The 21,718-nt window shown below is 45.5% G+C and overlaps 1 protein-coding gene across 1 annotated transcript in view; it reads right to left on the bottom strand.

Moving 5' to 3' along the window:
* Positions 1-6,963: 6,963 nt before the first annotated feature.
* POLR3B (RNA polymerase III subunit B) overlaps positions 6,964-21,718 on the bottom strand; it is a 103,495-nt gene continuing 88,740 nt past the window's right edge. The window contains exons 24-28 of the mRNA XM_078449521.2: positions 20,543-20,646; positions 19,793-19,959; positions 16,141-16,254; positions 13,092-13,265; positions 6,964-7,735 (exon numbers count right to left, since the gene is read on the bottom strand). Of these exons, the coding sequence (XP_078305647.1) occupies positions 7,606-7,735; positions 13,092-13,265; positions 16,141-16,254; positions 19,793-19,959; positions 20,543-20,646 (689 nt within the window). The 3' untranslated portion in view covers positions 6,964-7,605. The remainder of the gene's footprint in view (positions 7,736-13,091; positions 13,266-16,140; positions 16,255-19,792; positions 19,960-20,542; positions 20,647-21,718) is intronic.

Raw genomic sequence — 21,718 nt, 5'->3', positions numbered from 1 at the left:
ATTTTCACCTCATTTTTCACAGATGAGGAAACTGAAGCTAAATAAGACGTCCAAGATCATCTAGCCAGTAGATGGTAGGGCCAGGATTTGAAGGTAGGCAGGATTTGAAGGACTGCAGTCCTTGCTTTCAACCACAGTACACTCTTGCCTCCTGGTTGGTGGGTTATGGCTGGCTGAGCTTGGCGTTCAAGGGTCTGAGGCCAAATTCAGGTTTAGCAGAGTCGCCTGCCATGAATGATTAGGGAACTGCCTAAGGGGATCCAGACACAGAATAGAAGCACATGTATGTGCATTTACATCCCTGACTACTTAAAAAGTCCTACAACATCTGTACTCTCAGAACTGTGCCTGTCTCAACCTCTATAAATATTTACTCCTAGATTTCTGTAACATCTGACATGGAGCACGGTAATTAGAGTAACTCTCCCTGCAGGCAGAGCAGGTAATGAATCACAAACAGCCTTCTGTTTCATTTTCTGGACCAGCGTTGATATATTTCAGGTCCTGATGGGTTGTAGCCCTACTTGGGGTATGCAGGACCCAGAGGAATGATGAAGGAAATTGTCCAGTAACTCAGAAAGACAGTTGCTGCTGCTGAGATTGCTGCTCGGGGGACCCTACTGCTGTCACCTTAAAGTGTGGGCGGTACGTCAGCTTGCTGGGAGGGGGCTTTTCACCCCACTGACTTCTAGGGCCTTAGCACCCCATTCAAAGGATGGCAGAGTCTTTGGCTTTGGGGTGGACTGAGGACAGAACAGTCCCTGCCGTCTTTGTAGGCAGGCAGATGCGAAGCTGGTTTGATGGGGTAAATGGTGAAAATCAGGGTGCGTCTTTGACAAAAAAAAAAAAAAAAAAAAAAAAAGGTTAGATCTCAAACAACATCAGGCAAACATGGGTAAAAATGGAAATGACAACTACCTTATTTGTTAGTAATTTTAACATTATCATCAAATGTATAAAAGCACATTTTAAAACAGGGATGAAACTTATTTAACATGATGGCCGATATGATGGCCGTCAGTTTTATCTTACGCCACTTACAACTGGTACATTGAAGAAAAAACAAGGGCTGTGTCATGCTAACATTTGTTCGTAGAATGCCTCGGTTATCCAAAAGCACAGCAGCTATCCGTTTACTGAGAACCAGTCCAGGAACTAAACCTGAAATTGAAGCTGGAATTGTTCTCCTTGACTTTGCAGTTTAAACCACTCTCATTAGCATTGTCTGGTTCTCATTAAAGCAGTTTAAACCACTCTCATTAGCATTGTCGGGGTTCTCAACTGTAGGAGACATTTGGCAATGTCTGGAGACATTCGGATTGTCAGGACTAGGGGGTGTTACTGGCACCTAGTGGGTGGAGGCCAGAGGCACTGCTCGACATCCACGGGACAGTGGCTGACACAAAAATATTACTTGGCCCAGAACGTTAATAGTGCCAAGGTTGAGAAACTCTGGTTTAGTTTGGTGTTTACAAATATAAGTAGAGGAAAGGTAACCTTTACTGAGGGTTTGCCTGCCTTGGGGCTGTGCTCTCCGTTCTAAGGCCCTGTTCACCTGAACTAACTCATTACTTGTCACAGCAAACCTATGGGGTAGGTACTGTTCTTACCCAGGCCTGCGTGAGGTGGATGAGGCAGATAGGGAGGTTACACCCTACTGAGTGCCTAAGAAGACTGAGACCCAATATTAGAGAAGACTTGGGCCTCCCAGCTCTAGCCCAGGGCATGGCGGTGCCTCTGTTGCATTCACATACGCACAACACAGGGCAGAGTGGCTTCTGTCTCTGTTGATAACACCCCCACCCATTCATTTTCAGGGTAGCAGATAAGTTGCTCTTGGGGCTCCCCACTCTTGCAGGCACAGTATCTGCAAAGAGTTGGAAAATCACAGCACGAGACTACCCCTGCAGACCCTAAGGAAGCCTTGCGGCACCAAGGGCATCTCTGCTGACTCTTTTGCTTCCGAACAGACAAGGACCTGGTTGGCAGACTGCAACGACCAGCCGGGACAGAGACAGATGTTGCAGCTTTCCGAGGAGTGATTTCAGAAAGACCACTTTTGATGTGGGCTATCTTTGTGCGACTGGTCGGCAGCTCTGCGGGAGAGCTACGGAAGGGATAACGGAAAGCTCCAGGCTACAGCCTGTAGGAGGAACAGTCCAGTACAACATACTGTGTAAAGAGGAGTGGACCACCAGCAAGAAAGACAGGGAAGCGGGCAGCTAGTTCCCAAGAGGGGGGTTCTTTGGTACCCCTAAACATCCAAAGGCTGGCTCCAAGGATGGGATGGATGCAAAACTCATCATGTAGCTTGCTTACGACAGGAAGCCTCTGTTGCAACCACCTGGAGGACTTGTTAAAGAGATTGCTGGGTTGCACCCAAATTTCTAGCAAATTCCCAGGTGATGCTGATGCTGCCAGTCCAGAACCACTGTTTGAGAGCCACTGGCCTAGAACCTCCCAGTAGTTGTTAGGCTACCTGACTCTCTGAGGTCTGTCATCATTACTTAACTGCAAAGGACATTCTTACCCCACTTTCTTCAAATACAGTATTCATAGGAGCCACTGTTTCAAGCACAGCAAAGGCACCAAACCTCCACTCAAGTTGTATTAAGAACGTGAATGTAAGCTTCACCCCAGCATCCAAAACAAAAGAACCTGGATCTATCATCTGTTTTAATTTGTTCAAATGGTTCCTTGCCCCCATTAACGTGAACGATTGGGAGTCAACCAGACTCAAAATTTATTGTGCATGGAACAAGAGCTATCACCTTGACTTGAGAACCACTTGAACTCCTTTGACCACGGTCTGAGTGGGACTTGGGAGTGAAAATGTGAGTTTCAGGTTGTTCTGAAATTCTCTGCCATGATACCTTGATCACAATAAATCTGATGTGCATGAAGCAAATCTCGTAATTGCTTCTGGAGCCTACATCTGAAATCCAGATTGGTGGCTTGGTTTCGGCAACACACAGAATATACTTCTGGATTGCCACCATTTGTTTGTTCTTCCCATTCAAAAACTGTCTCTTTAAAGCTTGACTTTAATTTCCCATCAACCTTGGCCCTATGGGACTGATGTAGTAAAAACCCAACTTTTGGTCAGCAAATGAAATAAACTGTTTTCAAGACACATCTGGAGTAAATATGGATGGTAAAGAGGTGCTACTTTTACCATCACTTTTCTGACCATCCGTTTCACAAATTATTTACAGGTCTCTCAGAAACCGGCTTCTCTGTTACTCAGTCGGCCGAGAAGCGGCCAGGCCCAGCCACCGGCCCTGATGTGCTCGTTCTCATGTGACTCATTAGTGCAAATGGAGGTGTTGGCCCCAAATGCTCTGGAGCAGCTGAAAACTATCTCATTATGTAGCACCCAATCAAGGCCTTTTTCTTCTTTCTTTTTTTAAATGCTTTTCTTGACTCTCACCACATGGAAGCGTTTTGAGAACTGGTTCTGAGGGCTTCGGGAAGCGATTCCGGGACTCCCCGCGCCGACGACAGGCCTCACTTTGATGTCTGTGCTAAATGGCTGTTCCGGGGAAGTGCGCGTTCTCTGATCCCCCACCCTCCTTCCTTCCCATCGCCACCAAACATGGAGGCTTTCTCAAATAGGTTTTGCAAAACCGTACAGTTTCTGCACTTATTCCTAGTTTCCAAACTCTCTCTTCCAAAGCGGACCCAGTGTTTGTCCTCATTCCTGACGAAGCCGTACAGAAGGGCGGTCCCAGCAGCGCTGCGAAGAGAATATGGTCAATGATATAACATAACAAATGTCTGTGAACACCTGTAGTGGGCCAGGCACTGTGCTGAGCCCTTTAGATGTACTATCTCATGTAATCTTAAAAATGGCCCTAGGTGTCAGCACTGCTATCGTTCCCACTTTGAAGATGAGAGAATTAAAAGAATACAGTATGTTCTATCTGGGACGACAAAGCCATTAAGTCTTATACAGCTATTACGCTGTAAAAGAGATAAACACAGGTTTAGAATGTGTGTCCTTTTTTAAAACTTAAAAGTGTAACATATTTAGAAAAACGAAAAACCCAGAGTGTATACAGCTCAATGAATTTTCATAAAATAAACAGTCATGTAAAGAACACTCGAGCCAAAAAAAAAAAAAAAACAAAAAAATTACCAGCCCCCAGAAGCCCCTTTCCTGCACCAGTCACTAGCCACCCACCCTGCACAGGAAGTGTTATCATGATTTCTTAGATCTTAGGTTAGTTTTGTCAATTTTGAACTTAAATGGAACCAATATGTATTGTTTTGTGTTCAACCTTTTTTTTTATCCAATATTACAGTTGTGAGATGTATCTGTGATAGTGTAACAGTTTTTTCATTGCTGGCTAGTGTTCCATGGTGCGAACATACCAAAATTTATTCTATTGTCAATGGGCCAGGGTTATTTATAAACTTGGGCCATCACAAATGATGCTATGAGGAACATTTTGGAACATCGTGCCTACTGATGACATATATGGATACATTTCTACTGGGCGTGTATCCATCTGGGAGTGGAAGTTCTGGGCACATTCAGCTTGAACACATACTGCTAGCATTTCAACCTGTGCATTATGAGTTGGCAAATGACTTGAGGGGTATTACAGACTGAACTGTGTCCCCCTCCTGCAAATTCATATGTGGAAGCCCCAAATTCCCATGTAACTGTTTGGAGATAGAGCCTTTAGGGTGGCAATTAATGTTAAATGAGGTCACAAGAGCCCTAATTTGACAGGACGGGCATTCTTTCAAGGAGTGGAAGAGACATCAGGGCTCACTTGTTCTCTTAGCACATACCAGAGGACACAGTGGGAAAGTGACCGTCTGTGGCCAGGAAAGAACAGAGTCCTCACCAGAAACCCAACCTGTCAGCACCTTGATCTTGGACTTAAGCCTCCAGAACTGCAAGAAAATAAATGTGTAAGCCACCCAGTCTGTGGTGTTCTGTTGTGACAGTCTAAATAGACTAATACAAGGGGAAAAGTGGTACAGAAGTTTGGGCTCACCTCAATGAGCTTGCTTTCTATTTAGGATCTTGGCCTTTCTTGTTCTGGCATCCTGGCAACTCTGAGCTCACAGCTTCGTCTCTCCAGCTCTTGGACTCTGCGAAAGCTCAGGTCAGGGCTGCGGCCTCTTAGTGGCTCTCATGTGGTTTTCAGCCCCTCATCCTTGTGCCCCTTCCAACATGGCAAAGCCTCGAGGGAAAACAGGCTTTGAGGGTGGCCTGTCAAAGTTTACTCTGTCATTACCGGAAATAGAAATCTAATTGGTAGTTGTTAAAACAAGGAACTTACGAATAGCTGTAAGAAACAGAACTCCAGCAGGACTAACTCAGCAATTCTGACCACTTTCAATTACAGTATTTCTCAGAGTCAAACACCTATTCAAGTGTAGAATCTGCTGGTTTTTGAAATATCAACCTGACACAGTTTTTTTCCTCTAAGGAGGTCTCTGTTTGGAACCCACACTTTCTAGATCTTTGTTAGAGAACAGAGAATTTCCTAAAAGGATAGGCGATTGCCCTCAGAATGATCAGAATTGCCTGGAATTGTTTTGGGGGAAAAAAGATGTTTAAGAAATACAACCATTCAGGGGCACTTGAATAAAATGTCCCATTTGGTGACTGAAAATCAGAATCACAGATGAATCCCAAACAATGCGCTCAGAGTCAGGAAGCCTGGTCCCAAGGCCCATCCTATTCCCCCATTAGAGGTGGGGCGCTGGGGGACTCAGCCACTTGGTGCCTCAGTTTCTTTGGCTGTATAAAGGGAATACTCACATTTGTCAAGTGTTTTCAAGTCTCCAAAGCACAGGTGATCATCTTGCCTCAGGAACACCCTCAGCACTGCTGGGGTTAACTCCCAGCACTGACTGCAGGGCTGAAGTCTCCGCCTCCTTCACTGGTTTCTGAGCACCAGGTGGAGGCCGTCGCCTGCCCTCTTTTTATCCTCAGTACCTTGCCTCACACATGGCGGGCACGGAATGATAAATGGCATGCTCGGGCCTGTACCAAGCACACAGGGGTTCTTCCCACACCGGCCCCGAGTGTTCCCCAAAATGGTGTGCCACACACTGGAGGGCAACTGTGTTCCCGGCGAAGTTGGTAAGTGGAGTTGTCCCATCATGGGAAATGGTCAAAATCACTCTAGAAAACCCCTTAAACAGCCCACAAGGTACAATTCGGGTTTCGTACCGCGGCGCATAACTGCATCTAGCACAGCAATCTTTAGGCACTGTCAATTTTAAGAACTAAAAAGGAAACCAACGACCCAGCATTCAAAGTTCTCTGCCCCTGTAACACCTATGGAGCCCCTGAAATGACTGGAGACATGTGGTGAGGGCTGAGAAGGCCCACTCACCTACTGTGTGTCCCTCATCCATTCTGCTTTGACTGTAAAGCCTCTAGGACTTTTACACCAGAATTAGAGCTTTTCATTGTGAAGCAGACGAAGTGCTGTTCAGGCTGGGTTCTCAAGTCAGTGACTAGCCTGGCTCCTGGCACATCCCTCCTTTGGAGAGTCCGAGAGCTTGGTAAAGGCTCTGAAAAAGTTCTGGATACGTTTAACTTACATCCAGTTTCCCAACCTTATCTGACACTTGTTTCTTATTGGCACATGGTACCTACTAACATTCTATGAAACATCTTCAGTGTGACATGCCACGGATGGAGCCCTAGACCATTACTGAAAGCTTTTCTGACTTATTTTATAAACAATCCTTGTTTACCTGCCTTCAGGACAGAGAGATTCAGAACAGATTGGAAGGAAATAAGGGTGAAGAAGGTTGTCAGATTAAAAAGAAAATGGACGGCTAACATCCTGGCAGGTATGGAAGGCACAAATGAATCACAAAGCACCCATGGGCTTATTTTCAGGGGTTCAACAAATATTGTTGCATAGTATGATCATGGAGGTTCAAAAGAAGAGCATTTGGGTCCATAAGAGAAGGGGACCTCCTTGGTAAGTTTAAGATGGTAGGAATACATTTATTACATTTCACCAAGATGAAAATGTGTGGGCATCTAAAGGCAAGACTCAATAGTTGGGGAGATGCCCACAACAGCAGGTAAGAGAGCCGTCCCTTCATCCGCTGCTCTCGACCTTCCCCCCTTCACGCTCGTCCTCTCCCTTCACACACTGTTCCTAATCAGCCCTCTCGACAGAGGCCATGCCAACTGTTCCAACAGACTTCAGATCCTACAGGTGTCATAGAGTCTTGAGTTCTGTTAGCCGGGAAGGCACTGTGGGGAACATTAACCCAAAATGTTCTTTTTAAGGAGGAAAGTCTAATGAGTTGATTTCAAGATACCAGAACATAAATAAAAGTTTATCTTTTAGGTCATGTCCACTTGTGAATCAAATTCAGTACAGGAACGAAGAGACTGCATCCCAGTCCATACTGGTGGTGTCCTTCCCAGGGCCCAAGGCCGCGGAGTCAGTCTTCAGTGTAAGAAAGCCTCTCCATCTGTTTTTGTTTTTTTGTTTTTTTTTGAGGGAGAACATTCAAAGGAATTGTTCACAGGAGCAGGATCCTCAATCCCCTCTGCTTTCCACTGTGTCAGACATAGCGATTGTTCTCTTTAAGTAATCACCGTTTCCATCCTCACTCGTTATATTTGGACAGTTTCAGCCGGGGGATGATGTTCATGGACTGCAGCTCCTGGAAGAGTAGCTTGCAGGCATACGGGATGCGGAGGGAGGACACGTGGCACGAGGACTTGCAGTAGTGGCACCTGAAACCCAAGTCCGCATGTGTTAGAGGGACGGGGACTCAGAAACCAAGGCCTGCGTGTAGAAGTGCAAAGTTTCTCTACAAAAGTCTACCACCATCCCATCAGTTCTATTCTGTTTGTCGGGGTTCAGTCCTGCTATCAAATATGTGCAGACATGCGCCCCCCCACCCCACCTCCCGAAAAGCAGCATCCAAGGAAACAAAAGAAAAAACCAAAACAAGTATCACTCCTGCAGTTTTAAAAGCATGCAATTTTAATCAGTTACTACCATGCTTCTAGACCATTCTCCTTAAGATGCAAAACATCTGCCTATTTACTTATTTTGAATGAGGCCCAGAAATCTGAGCCATCTTGAAGTTACTCAGATTTAGACTTTGGCATTGTGGAAAGCTTTTTAAATCGATTCAATCTCCATGTATTTGATAAAAATCTATTACTGTACTATTCACGGCAAGATGCTCAACAATTACGATTTGATCTGTCCCTGAGACACTTGAAGTGTGATGGGGAAGATAAGACTTTCATACGGAATGTGGTGTCCAATCAAATGCGATTTATTTTTCCAGTGCTCCTCAAGTTTGGTTCTATCAGTAGGAGAAGCTACTGCACTTACAACGTTCTCTCCCTGTGTGCACGTATTCCCAATTGATCCCTACAACAGCCCGTGCTCCTAATCAACATGCCTGCTATGCCAAGGAGGGTTGTCTTTTCTCTTCCTTCAGGAAGAGCTAGTTCACTAAACCTAGGTTTTAAATCAATGGCTACAAATGATGAAGAGTCCCCAGGAAGAAAGTGAACTATCTTCTGCGGTTTCAGATGAACACAGGACTTCATCCTGTACCTCAAGGGTCTGGGGCAGTCAACAGAGTGCGTAAATGAGCGCAAGAGATGAATATGGACTGAGGCTGAGAGGATTCAGTGCTGACTAGGAGGGGACTCCATCGTGAGCAGGAAGGGCCATAGTGGAAGGCAGTAAGGCGATACAAGTAAAAGTGTAAACGTGCATATTATTTGATTCATCGCCAAGTGGCAAAGATGAGCGCATGAGAACGTTCACGGTTTATAACAGCACAAAGCAGGAGACTGTCCAAGAGGGAACTGGTTTGTAGTTACAGGACATTTACACAGAAGAATGCTGGGCAGTCATTAATCGTGATGATGCACACTCATATTTGTTGAACTATAAAGGTGTTCAGGACACACTCCGGAGTCAAAAAAGAAGTTTGCTCAACAGCCTGGTCCCAAGGAGGTCATCGGATGGGTTTCAGGAAATATATGAAGCCCCCAAAGTCATATGTAACAACGTTTTTTTTTCTAAAGACCTCCTTAATACATTTTTTTTTTAAGTTTATTTATTTTGAGACAGAAACAGCACAAGTTGGGGAGGGGCGAAGAGAGAGGGAGAGAGAGAAAACCCCAAGCAGGCTCTGCGTTGCCCCTCATGTGGGGCTTGAACCCACGTAGCCGCGAAATCATGACCTGAGCTGAAACCAAGAGTCGAACACTTAACTGAGCCACCCAGGCGCCCCAATACATTACTGTTTAAGAACTATGTTTTTAATGTGCCTGGCTGACCTCATTTATTCAGGCATCATGTGGATGCTTTAATTAAATTGGAGAAATGGATTTAACTGCAGCAACTTCTTGCTGATTCTAGGTCACTCTGTGACTTCAACCCAGGCTTATCTGTTCAGAACTTCCATACTTGCTGGTTCAAAACCCAGAAAGCCCACTAATCTTTTCTATTATTAAATATTTCTCCATCACTTAAAATGCTCCTATGCATGTATGTATGTGCATATATAAATGCATATATTTATACACATATATAAATTAAAAGCTATTATATTACCTTACCCTGTGTCTGAACAATTTCAAAAGGAAGAAACTTGACACAAACAACAGTTACGTAAACTCACTTCTTAGGGCAAAGGTGGCAAAAGGAGGAGGTGGCTGTGGCTTCACAGGAGAAATCGCTGTCCAGTAAAATGTCCTCTATGAGCTAATTATCTTAATAGGGATTTTCTTTTTTCTGTTTTCCTTCCAGACCTCTCTTTTGTGACTTATGCCCTTCGTGTCTTCTGCAGAACAACAGTCTTGCTGTAAACATCCCCATAGCAATGCCTTACTAATGTGCAAATCACTGACAAAAGGCCAGTTTCGAGGTTCTGAACTGCTCTAATTACTCAGCCTTCATTGTGCTGTTCATTAAAGAACGACTGCCTCCCACACACGCCGTGCCCCCTCCCGCACAGCCCGCACAGCCCGCACGCATGGGCAGGTAATGATGGCAAAGCCACGGCATCATTATGCTCCTCTGCCAGAGCACGGCACACGCGGAGGCTGCTAGACGACCACACTGGGGTAGGATTTTTTTCTGTTGGCAACAAGGGGACAAGCAGGCCACTCAAAATCAGACACACAGCATATCCAGGTCTGTTTAATTACAGGAAAGACCTTAAGGCGTGTAACCTGATTTAGCCCCTTTTCAAAGGATTGCTATTAAAATACACAAGGAACACCTGAGCTTCGAAATCAGGCACTGCCATCACATGATGTCTAGATGAGACAGAAATGAAGCAGGAAAGAAGAATTAAACAGAATAATATTGAGATCAATAATTGCTTTCATTAGTTTCCCTGAATATTCAGTGAAAGAGACAGGAAGGTTTTCAAAGTCTGTGAGTGAATCTAGTCTACTGCTCTCTTTCTGTCTTAGGTGGTGGGCACAGGAAAAAAAGCAGAGAGGATGGAAAAGGAAAGGACATTTTTTTTTTAAGTTTACTTTGAGAGATCAAATGAGTGAGCAGGGGAGGGGCAGAGGGAGAGGGAGAAAGAAAATCCCAAGCAGGCCGCACACTGTCACTGCAGAGCCCGACACAGGGCTTGATCCTATGAACCACAAGATCATGATCTGAGCCGAAATCAAGAGTTGGATGCCTAACCGACTGAGCCACCCAGGCACCCTGGAAATTCTTTTTGAAGTTTCGTGATCCCTATTGTTAATAAAGTAACTCTTCTGTACCATTTTTTCAAAGTAAATTACATAAAAATCCTTGTGCCAAATTGGAAGATTTCAGCATAGTGGAATTGGTCCCAGGGAGCTTCCTACCACATTTGTGTGGCTGTTGTTACACAGCCAGGACAATAAAAAGCAAATTCAATATGCATTTCAGAAGACGAACAGACGTCTCAGAATTGAGACAACCCCCCCGCCCCACCCCGAGTCACCAATATAAGAAAGAGCCAGGCTTATGCTTAGATTAATAATGTCACCCATTTCTGCACCCTCAGGAAAGGAAAGAGCTGCAAACGACCACCTCCTGTGTCTGTTTTTAAATGAAGTGATTTCTTCACAGACAAGTCTCATCAACTTCTCTACACCAAAAACCATAAAATAACTAGCTAAAAGGTTTTGTCATTAACCTAGCAAGGTATACACTACGTCCTAAGATGCCCCTCACTCTGACTCTTGATTGGCTTTATTCAGAATAACAAAGAGACTGGAGGCTTAGGATAGCAAGAAGTCCCTGCTTTTAGGGGAGACTCAGTGGAGCAAAGGTGGCCCAGGTATCCCTGGAACTCACTTGGGCCCAATTCTATCTCCCAGGGGACGGCGCCTCCCTAGGGAAAAGGGGCTCTGGGAGTGCAGGTGAGGGGTGACAAGGGAGTAAAGACTGTCTCTGGGGTGCCGGGTGGCTCAGTCGGTTAAGCAGCCGACTTCGGCTCAGGTCATGATCTCGCGGTCCGTGAGTTCGAGCCCCGCGTCGGGCTCTGTGCTGACCGCTCAGAGCCTGGAGCCTGTTTCGGATTCTGTGTCTCCCTCTCTCTGACCCTCCCCCGTTCATGCTCTGTCTCTCTCTGTCTCAAAAATAAATAAATAAAATTAAAAAAAAAAAAAAAGGAGTAAAGACTGTCTCCTGTTCCTGCAGCACCTGCTTTGGACCTCGTGAGACCTCGTCTCTGACAGAAAAGCAAGCCAAGACCGGCAAGCTACGGGCTCTCCTGCCTACAAGGTAAGTCGGGGCTCCGGGTCAGGATTGGCCCGAAGCAGACCAGTTGTTCCTTGGCAGGAGAGTGGAACATTTATGAAGAGGAAAGACCAAAAAATACATAGTTTCATCTTTTAAGCTGGACTTTGTGTCCTCAACTCTGCACAGAAATGACAAATTTCATGATTTACATACTTTATCTATTCGCTACCCTCCATATGCAGGGTTAGTTATCATTTAGCAATTGTTTTTCACTAAGCAACCACCAGACCCCAGGCTGCAGGAGATATAAACAAGAGAGAATGCAGTTAGAAGGAACTAGGAGATAAGTTCCCTGTGAGCAGCCATTCACTGGTCTTATTCACCCCCATATTCTGGGGCCCAGAGAGTATCTGGCACTTAGCAGCCTCAAGCTGTTGAATGAATGACTGAGACAGACCTCATTGCTGCCATCACGGAATTCAGTCCCAAGTGTGTAGCAGTTTGCTACGCAGAGAGCACACAAACAGGTGTCAGGGTACCAGGTCCTGGTCCTGCCTGTCCCCAATTTGCCATATAATGTGGAACAACACACACGGCTCTTTGGGCCTAAGGTTGAATAAGGCTGTTCAACACACGTTCTCTAAAGTTTCTAGTTACAGGGGCACCGGGGTGGCTCGGTCGGCTGAGCATCTGACTTTGGCTCAGGTCCTGACCTCATGGCTCACGAGTTCAAGTCCCACGTGGAGCTCGCTGCTGTCAGTACGGAGCTCGCTTCGAATCTTCTGTCCTCCCCTCCTCTCTCTGCCCCTTCCCAGCTTGCGCTCTCTCAAAAATAAATAAATCTTAAGAAAATAAAAAAAAGTTTCTAGTTATAAAATGCTATAATTCTCATAACTAACAGTGAATCTGCTAGGATTTTTTAGAGGTGAGTAGTGTTATAAAAGGTGTCTGAGGGGTACCTGAGTAGCAACCAACTCTTGATTTCAGCTCAGGTCACGATCTCACAGTTCGTGAGTTTGAGCTCCACATTGGCTCTGCACTGACAGTGTGGAGCCTGCATGGGATTCTCTCTCTCCCTCTGTGTGCCCCCTACCCCCAACTCTCTCTCTCTCTCTGAAAAAAAAATAATAAGCAAACTTAAAAAAAAAGTGTTCGAGATAACATTAAGAAGAAAACAAAGTCTATACTCCTTGGGTACTTAACCTCTAGTGGTGTAGAAAGCAGAACATGAGGTAGACAAACTAAACAGGTACATATAAAATCCCCAATTCTAGGAATGCATGGATGGGGAAGGTTGGAGAATATGTGGGTGTGCTCTAGGGTCACTTCTTGAGCTGTGATTTAAGAGGCAAGGGGTGTGAGAGACATATGGTATCCACTTACCAGCCAGAATACCCCAGAAGTCCACACTGCCCACAGACATCCACCTCAAAGGCATCACTTGAAATCATTAGTCTCTCTAGTAAAAGCATACTGGCTCCATAACCGATTAAACAGTCACGTTCCATCTCTCCAAGACGCAAACCGCCATCACGAGATCGACCTTCGGTGGGCTGCCTTTGAAACAAGTTAGACAAACGTGTCATTTTTACGTTAAACAAACAGAGGGGCCGCATCACACGCTGGCGGAGAGCACACGGCTTCAGAGGAGGGTTCGCCTGGGTGCAAATCACTAACTAGACGGTGACCTGGAGTTGGGGGCTTAGCTCGCCTCTCAGCCGCATTTGCAAAATGTAAAATTTAAGGCTCCCAAAGAGCCTTAAATGAGAGGAGATGTAATACTAGTGATTGCTACTGTTATTACAATTGAGTGATAATAAAAAATAATTGTGTAATATTATATGACATAATAAGCTAATATATAATCATATAAAGCAGCAGAGCTATCATTCCTACTACCATCGCGGTATCACTATTGTTAGGATAGCACAGTCCTCAAGTCAGTAAGATGGTCTTTTGAGTATTTTCAGGGATATTTCAGTTCTGTTATTTCAAGTGGAGAAACTAAGCAGAACAGACTGTGGAAGAAACCTGGGTCCCCAGTAGTTCCTGCCAGGGCTCCAGGGAGAAGCGGCTCCAGGTTATTAAGAAACAAACATGGAAAGAAGCAAATGGGAGTTTTATAAAATTTGGACTAGATGAGGAATCATCTGGGAGGACAGAGTGCCTGAGCCAGAAGGGAAGTTCCCCAGAGACAGGGAAAGTCCTGTGTGTCCCCTTCAGGTATGAAAACACACTATTCCTCCTTAGAGGGGGCACTTCAGCTGGGAGCTAGGAGTCCCCTGAATGGATTCCCTGGGGCTGATGTGCTTGAGAATACTTTGAAAAAGTTAAGAATCTAGGACTCAGAGATACAACTGGGGGATTCTGAAACCACACAGGCAACCCCACCCAGGTAGTGACGCCACAATGTCTAAAAAAGAAAAAGTGAGCTATCTCCCTGGCTGGCTGATTTCGGGGTGACACTCCTTGAGCAGGAGTGGACCACAAACCTTGTTTGCTCTATCCCACAGCATCTTTTACTTTTTACCGTTGCCACCGATTTTCCAAAGAGAAAGGTAAACAGAGCGGGGCCAACATGTGCTCAAATTTTACCTTATGTTGTTGCTAAAGGTTACATTAGGAACTAGACTTGAGTTGTAGATTATTTGTTGAGAGACAATTTACATATAAAAAACTGACAAACAGTAAGTCTAAATGAAACAAATAGTCTACATGAACACACCATTAGTAGAAACTTCCTTATGTACGTCTTTACCTGCTGACAGAACACCTGGGGTAGGAGGGTCCCTCTCTCCCTGACCACTGGACAAGTGAAGGTGGCCGGATCATACATGAGCAGAACCCAGAAGTGAGATAAGGGACTAGGAATGGGTAAATGCACTGTTGGCAGTCTTCCCACAGAATGCACTAAAGTACTAAAGTAGTAAGTTTTTTACACAACGAAGCAAAAACCGTTTTGACACTTGTTATTCTGGAATCGATCTTAGATGTTATAACTGAAATGAAGGCTCTGGAGGGACTGCACTCAGGGGAGAGATACACCCAACCCAAGCAGGGTCTCACTGCTGGGATCATTGGTGTCCTGAGAATCTCAACTTCTCTTCCCTCTTCTGTAATTTTGAGCACAAGTGTCTATCATTTCAACAGCCATATGCAACTGCATCATGGGATTTAGCCCTCCACCCCCCTCCCTTGGTCTATAAAAGTAAACTCACATACCAGTTGTTTCATCGCCGGTCCTGTCCCTATTGTAACATCTATGCCGTGATCAGTGAAGGCAGGCAGGGAACTGGATATTTCCTGAGCATCCCCCATCGATGGGCACTATACATATATTCTATATTCAAACCTCTGACATTCACCAGCATGCCGTGAAATGGGCATTAGTGTCGCCACTTCACGTAGGAGAAAAACTGAAGCTGCGAGAAGCTAAGTGATGTGTCTGAGGCTTGTGGCAGAACCACAGGGTGGAGTTGAGTTTACGTCCATGTCTCTCTGGCTTCAAGGCCTGTGTTCCCTCTCCTGGCCCAGGATTCCTCGATGTTGGCATGAGAACCATGCTGAACTGGGTAATTCTTTGTGGTGGGAGCTGCCCTGTGCATTGCTAGGTATGTAGCATTATTCCTGGCCGCCACCCACTGGATGCCAGTAGTTTGCCCCCTGTCCCATCTGGTTGTGACATTCCAAGATGTCTTCAGACATTGTCAACTCTCCCCCGGAGGTAAACTTGCTTGTGGTTGAGAACTACTGCCCTGGACTATGCTTCTCCAACTAGTACTAAGTACACGTGATATAGTACAAGCAACGTAATACTAAGAACCAAGCACTAAGAACACGTGAAACAGTACCTGCAATTTCTTCCCAACAATTATACCCATTCATCAACACGCAGGCACTGTGCTTGGAACTGAGGATGCGCTGGCGAATGGGGCACAGGTGGACCTCCTGGAGCTTATTCGAATGAGCAGGCAAGTACAGGTGCCTTATGCTCCAATAACAGAAATTTTAAGAAATGAGTTGTGGCTTGGGCTCCCAAACAAAGTACGTATGTGTTTTCTGTGTACACATGGCAGCCCACAGGAGTATCCACGTGTGTATCTATGATGTGTAAGTGTGTCTACGTTCTTACATATGAACCTTTTTGAATGAGAACCACGTTTGCAAACAGGTACAAGGTCAATGAGCATGTTAGGCGACTACTGGCAAGACCTTCAATGGGTCTGCTCTTGTGCCTATGAAACGAGTTTTAATCGGCTGCTATTTTTTCATGCTAACCAGACATATATGACTTTTGCTGATGCCCAGCACTCCAAATTTTGACATCTCAGGGAAACAGAAACTTCACGGACTCAGCTTATTGCTATATCTGGGCAATGCAAGGTAGACTCAACTGCATTAGAAATTCTTTTTGTGAATGCTTTTCTCTTACCTGGTAAGAACAGCTCGTGGGCCCCGCGCCCGGGCATGCATCTTATCCAGCACCATGTGCTTCAGTTTCTGATAGTACACGGGGCCAAAATAGATGTACGCTTCTAAGGGCTCGCTGAAAGAAAAGGTCAGAGTTTTGGGCTAAGAGACCAAGTTTGGGCTAACAACAGACAGCCTTTTCCAGGACCCCTCAATGGCAGGGCCTTGCTTCAGACCAGGTTTATGAATGAGTGGCAGACAACGATTTTCATTGTGCACTGAATGAAAAGGCAAGATCTGGAAATATAAAAACACCATGGATACGTTAGAAGACACACTGTTTAATTAAGAAATAAAACCTTAAACAGACTATGAAAAAGTATGTAGAGGAAGGTCCCTCCTTCACTGTCCTCGCCCTCATCAGGCTACTGCCTTTTCTTGCCTGGACTCTTGCACACAGTCCCTGCTTCTGCTCATATCCCTTAACGATCTTCTTTTCACAGACAAACCAGAGTGATTCCTTCTGAAGTGTAAATCTCAGCACTAATCTGTATCATCCAAATTGTGTAACACAGCAATAAGGTCTAACATAATCTGGTTCTTGCCCACCTCTGACTCATCTCCTGTTGCCTTTCCCCATTGCTCATTCCACTCCAGTAACACCGGCCTCTTCATTGCTCCTCAAATGTAGGAAGCCTGTCTGCCTGGGGGCCTTCGCATTTACTCTTTCCTCTGCCTAAAACATTCTTCCACCAGGTATTCACATGGCTGTCAAGCATCTCACCTCCTCAAAGACTTTCCTTTCCCTCACTACCTTATCTAAAGAGGAGTCCTGCTCCTACCCCATCACCGTGCCCCTATGCTATCTCAACGCTTACCTTGGCTTTGCTTCTTCAGAGCACGGATTACCACTTGGTATTATAATCCACGTTTAGTATTTCCCTGATTATTGCCTGTCTTCCCCACCTGAAGTAAACTCCTCAGGATAAGCACTTGGTCTCCTCTGCCACTGTGGCTCCAGCACTACTAACCCTGTCTGGCACATAACTGGTGCTCAATAAACGTCTGTTACAATACAGCTGACTCGATGCATCCTTTGAAAAACTATAGTGAAAGTTGTAAAGGACAGTGAATATTTCAGTGCTTTGACAGGAGAAACCTTTTTTCTGTAGTTTGGAGCAATAGCAGGCAGGGGATTAAAGCCTCTGAACAATGTGAACCGTCCCAGAACGTCCTCAGAAGAAAGGGGGCTTATTTTTAAAATGAAGAAACAGGCACAGAGGGTCTGAGAGGTTTATCAGAGCTGCGGAACGGGCTGAGGCAGATCCAGGGCGCTCCCTGCCACGCTGGCCCGTCTTGAACCCCGTACGTTGGGCCACAGCACGATGTGCGAGTGGGAAGAGCAAAGGCAGCGAGCTGTGTGGCAGAGGTTCCATCAAAGCTCTTGGTCCCTCCTGCTTGGCTTGTCTTCCACCACTTTCAGCGCCATAGGCTTTTCTAGCTGTCTGGCCACCGCACTGGCTTAAGGACAGCCAGGTAAGTGGGGTGCAGGACACAATGGATGGGGTGTCCGGAGACACCACTCCTGTCCCAGCTCTGTCACCCAGTAATAACATGACCTCTTTACCTCAGTCTTCCTAGTTGTCCAACAAGGGGGTCAGACCAAGGTTCTTTCCAGCTCTGAGAGTCAAGGTTCCAATCCTCCACAGCATGGTTGCTCGTGGCAGAATTTATGGAACTCTGTCACCTAATGCCACCCCATCCCCAAATGAAGAGAGCCGTGCGCAATTCTCCCTCCTGGTTATCTCAAGGATGTGGCGAGGGGTGAAGCTGGTGGGTGAATGTATTCGCAAGCCCTTTGGAGAACTTTCAACTAATAAGCTCAACTAATGTTTCTCAAACTCTGCCTCTTGAGATGAATGGCAAACACATGAAAACACTAGCTGGGGCGTAGGGGAAGACGGTGTAGACAGAACCTGAAGTAATCTATCAGAAGCAGAGCATAACCCATCCAAATCTGTTAGTAAAATGATGTTTAGAAGGCCCATCAAATCCATTCATTGGATCTGCACAGTTTCTGGTCAACTCCATTATTTATGGACGAGGAACAAAGACCAAGACCATCAGTTTCGCCCTGACAACTAATTTTTGAAGTGGACGTCAGCTACCTTCAGTGCGTCACTTTGGAAATGGACCATTATTCTCTTCCTGTAATGTGATTTTCTAGAACATCTCGGGCACGATACACCTAGGGAAATCTATGTTATCACAGTTCGGATAGATCATTTTAGAAAGCACTCAGTATTTTCAAAAGATGCACATTCCAGCCATTGTAATCCTATCTGGCCGATCTACATGCAGCACAAATCAAGCCCTGGGTCCTTACGCACGCCTCCACACCCAGTTTCACTTGTGTTCAAGCAGGGTGAAGCCTCAGAAAAACAGTATAAACACCATGTCCCAGAGTTTTATCCGGCGTAAAACACAATGTGTGTCTTAACTTAAGCAGCTAATTTGATCCTTTAAAAGGATGTGTCAGTCAAGTTTCAAGACCCTGTCTGTTTGCCCAGGGTAACAGGAGGAGCCAGTGCTCAGCCCAGGAGAAGGCGCTTTCCCTTCCGCAAACTCACCTCAGGTGAGCGGAGGTCTGTCCCTTGGAAGATGTCAAACCCACTTCTCCTCTGCAGGAAACACACTCTTCACATGGTCTACCCTTCTCATCCTCTGTATCACCCACCTCCTCAGAGACATCTCCTAACCCATTCTTTCCCTTCATTTCGGTGAGAGCTATTTGTACTGATTTGTTCTCGGTTCCTTTACTGACAAAATCTTTATGGAGCACCTGCTGTGTGCAGGCATTGGAAATAAAACAATCAACAAAACAGACAAGCCCTGCTCTCATGGAGGAGACAGGTAACAGTATTAGGCAGCATTATTACATGGGGTGTCTGATAATGATGAACGCGACAGAGAAATTTCAAGTAGAAAATGGGCAGTACAGTGTAAGTTTTAAATTGGGAAGTCAGGGTAGGTCCTGCTAAGAAGTTACCTTTTGTCATATTTTTGCAGTAAGTCTAGTCACAAATTTTAGTGGTTGGCTCCCTAGTTCAAGGACCGTGTTTATTTTGTTTCCCATTATATACCTAGTACCTAGCACACATCGTGAACGAATACACAAATGCTAGGACTCAGAGCACTAATTATCAGAGCACTGTCAGAGCACTAATTACCTGATATTCATCCTGTTAACGCAGAGAAAGTTCAGTGGTTATGGGATTTTACATTATATACAATTAAAAGTTGTATCGATATCCTATTTTGGTAAATGAACTCTCTTCTACTTTTAAAATGATAGCCTCACCAGTAAGAACAGCACTCCTTAACTTGTCAGTTTTCTGATTTGGATTTCCTCCCCCCAGCACTGTTTTACTGAGATATAACTGACTTCTACTGTGAGCAAGTTTAAAATGAGCAGCATGTTGATCTGATCCACTCATATATTGCAAAACGATTACCACTGTGGCTTTAAGCTAACCCCTCCATCACAAATTCAGATTTTCTTGTGTCCGATTTCTTAAAAGAGTAAAACTTATCCTAAGGTGTACCACAAGGGCTCTTACCTCTTACTCTAATAAAATCACGCTTTTCTTTAAAATGTCTAAAAACACACTTACCCTGTGATGCCAGATGTAACATAGTCTTTCCCCAAGTAGTTATAACCATGGCGGACGAGGTCTTCACACACGTCCTTCACTTTACTGCCTCCAAACGCAGTGCCGTAGTGGAACCTGCCGTCCAGCACCCCGGCCTTGCCGGCCAGCAGCTCGATCAGCTTTCCCACCTGTGGGGTCAAACAGCCTTAGTGGGCAGCTTCCTGGGGTATAGGAATTCTGTCTGTTTAGCTGTGGCCTACTTCCCCAAACAGCTGTGAGATGGCAGTGAATAGTTACCACTCTCCCACGTGTGCCGCTTGGAAAAGCCTGACGCATGGGATCCAAGTTTATGCCCCCAAAAGCCCCACGAGATCGGCACTGTTCTTTCCCTCAATGTACACATGAGGGAACTGAAGCACAGAGAGGCTGAGCAGCTTTCCCAAGCTGCACAGCCGGTAAGTGGCGGAGCCAGGATTGCAAAACAGTAACCATGGAAGGGAGATACAGTAAGGTTAACACAAGAGGTTCTTTTTGCTGAGGGGCACGTGCATCCCCCAGAAGACTGCTCTTGAAGGAAGGGCCGGCATGCTTTGCACTCCCTCTCTAGAGGAGGGTAACCTAGCACTGTCAGGAGCTAGGAACCTCTTCATTTGGCAAAAGGGTCAAAGGGCTCTTTCTAAAAATAACTTTCAGGCTCTCACGGCCAACACTCCCTACGAACCCACTCCTGCCTTCTTCCTAAAAAGCAGTACCTCTGAAAAACGTACTGACCGTCATTCGCGATGGGAAGCCATGTGGGTTCATGATGATGTCCGGACAAATGCCAGAATCACAAAACGGCATGTCTTCCTGAGGGACGATCAAGCCACAAACACCTGGGGGAGAGAAGATCTCATGCCATGTAAAGCACATCAGCAGAAAAGAAGACTGCAGTGCTTAACTGGCAGCTCCCCACCGCTATCTCTACAGCCTTCTGCATGGTCTCCATCAAGAGTCACAAGAGCCATTTCCCACCATCTTGCCAGATGATACAATTTGAAAACGGCCGTCCTCGCAGAGAGCGTTGCAGCCTGTGGACTGGCCTGCTGGCATGACACCCGCTGGTGCTGTCAGGCTGCTCGCCCAAACTCTCCCGCCACGGAGACCCAAGTGCGACAACTCCGCTGGGCCCCGGCCCCGCCTCCGCCCCTGAAGCTTCAAGTCAACAGCGATTTCGATTTCGCTCCTGGTCAGCTAGTCTGCCATCTGCTACCTCCCGCCGCCAAATCACAGGAATCCGACTCCTCCACCAAACACAGAACTACCTGTCTGACAGATGTGTTCACATTGTGGTTTTAAAAAACTGTGATAAGGAGGATCCGTGTGAGGCTGACTTGCTAATAGGGCACCCAGAGCACTGGCTGATGGGCTAGTTTTTGCCAGGGCTTCCCTGGCTGAGCCTAAACTGCCCTAAGGAATTTTAATTCCTACCACTTACAACACATTAGGAAAATGATCTTTGATTGAAGCTGTAAAGTTGAACAAGAAAATTAAATGCCAGATTATTCTTGGAAGAAAAGACTGGAATTAGAAACGTAATTCTAAGAATGAAAACAGAACAAAAACCTACCAGTTCTATGCACACTACTGATGGTCTCTTACATTATTTTATTACTCTCTTCATATTATTCCAACCTGTAGGGGATTTTGTTGCTTAATTCCTCTGATTTCATTTTCTTGGTAGGAGGGATGGGGCTATCTTTTAGATTGTTAACCACAACCTACACGATTTGAAATTGGAAAACTAGTGTACAATGGCATTGGGTGGAGAAATAAAGTCCTTTCACACTTACTAAGATAAAATTCCCTTTCCCTTGTATATAAAGTTATCAAGTATGTGCACCTACTGCACAGAAACTGCTCTCCAAGAAATTCTTCATTCCTGTTTGATTTCTACATAATTACTCC

Source organism: Panthera onca, chromosome B4 (assembly GCF_046562875.1).
Source record: "Panthera onca isolate mPanOnc1 chromosome B4, mPanOnc1 haplotype 2, whole genome shotgun sequence".
Lineage (NCBI taxonomy): Eukaryota > Metazoa > Chordata > Mammalia > Carnivora > Felidae > Panthera > Panthera onca.
The sequence above is the reverse complement of the archived record's forward strand: the minus strand, read 5'-3'. Positions and strand labels throughout refer to the sequence as shown.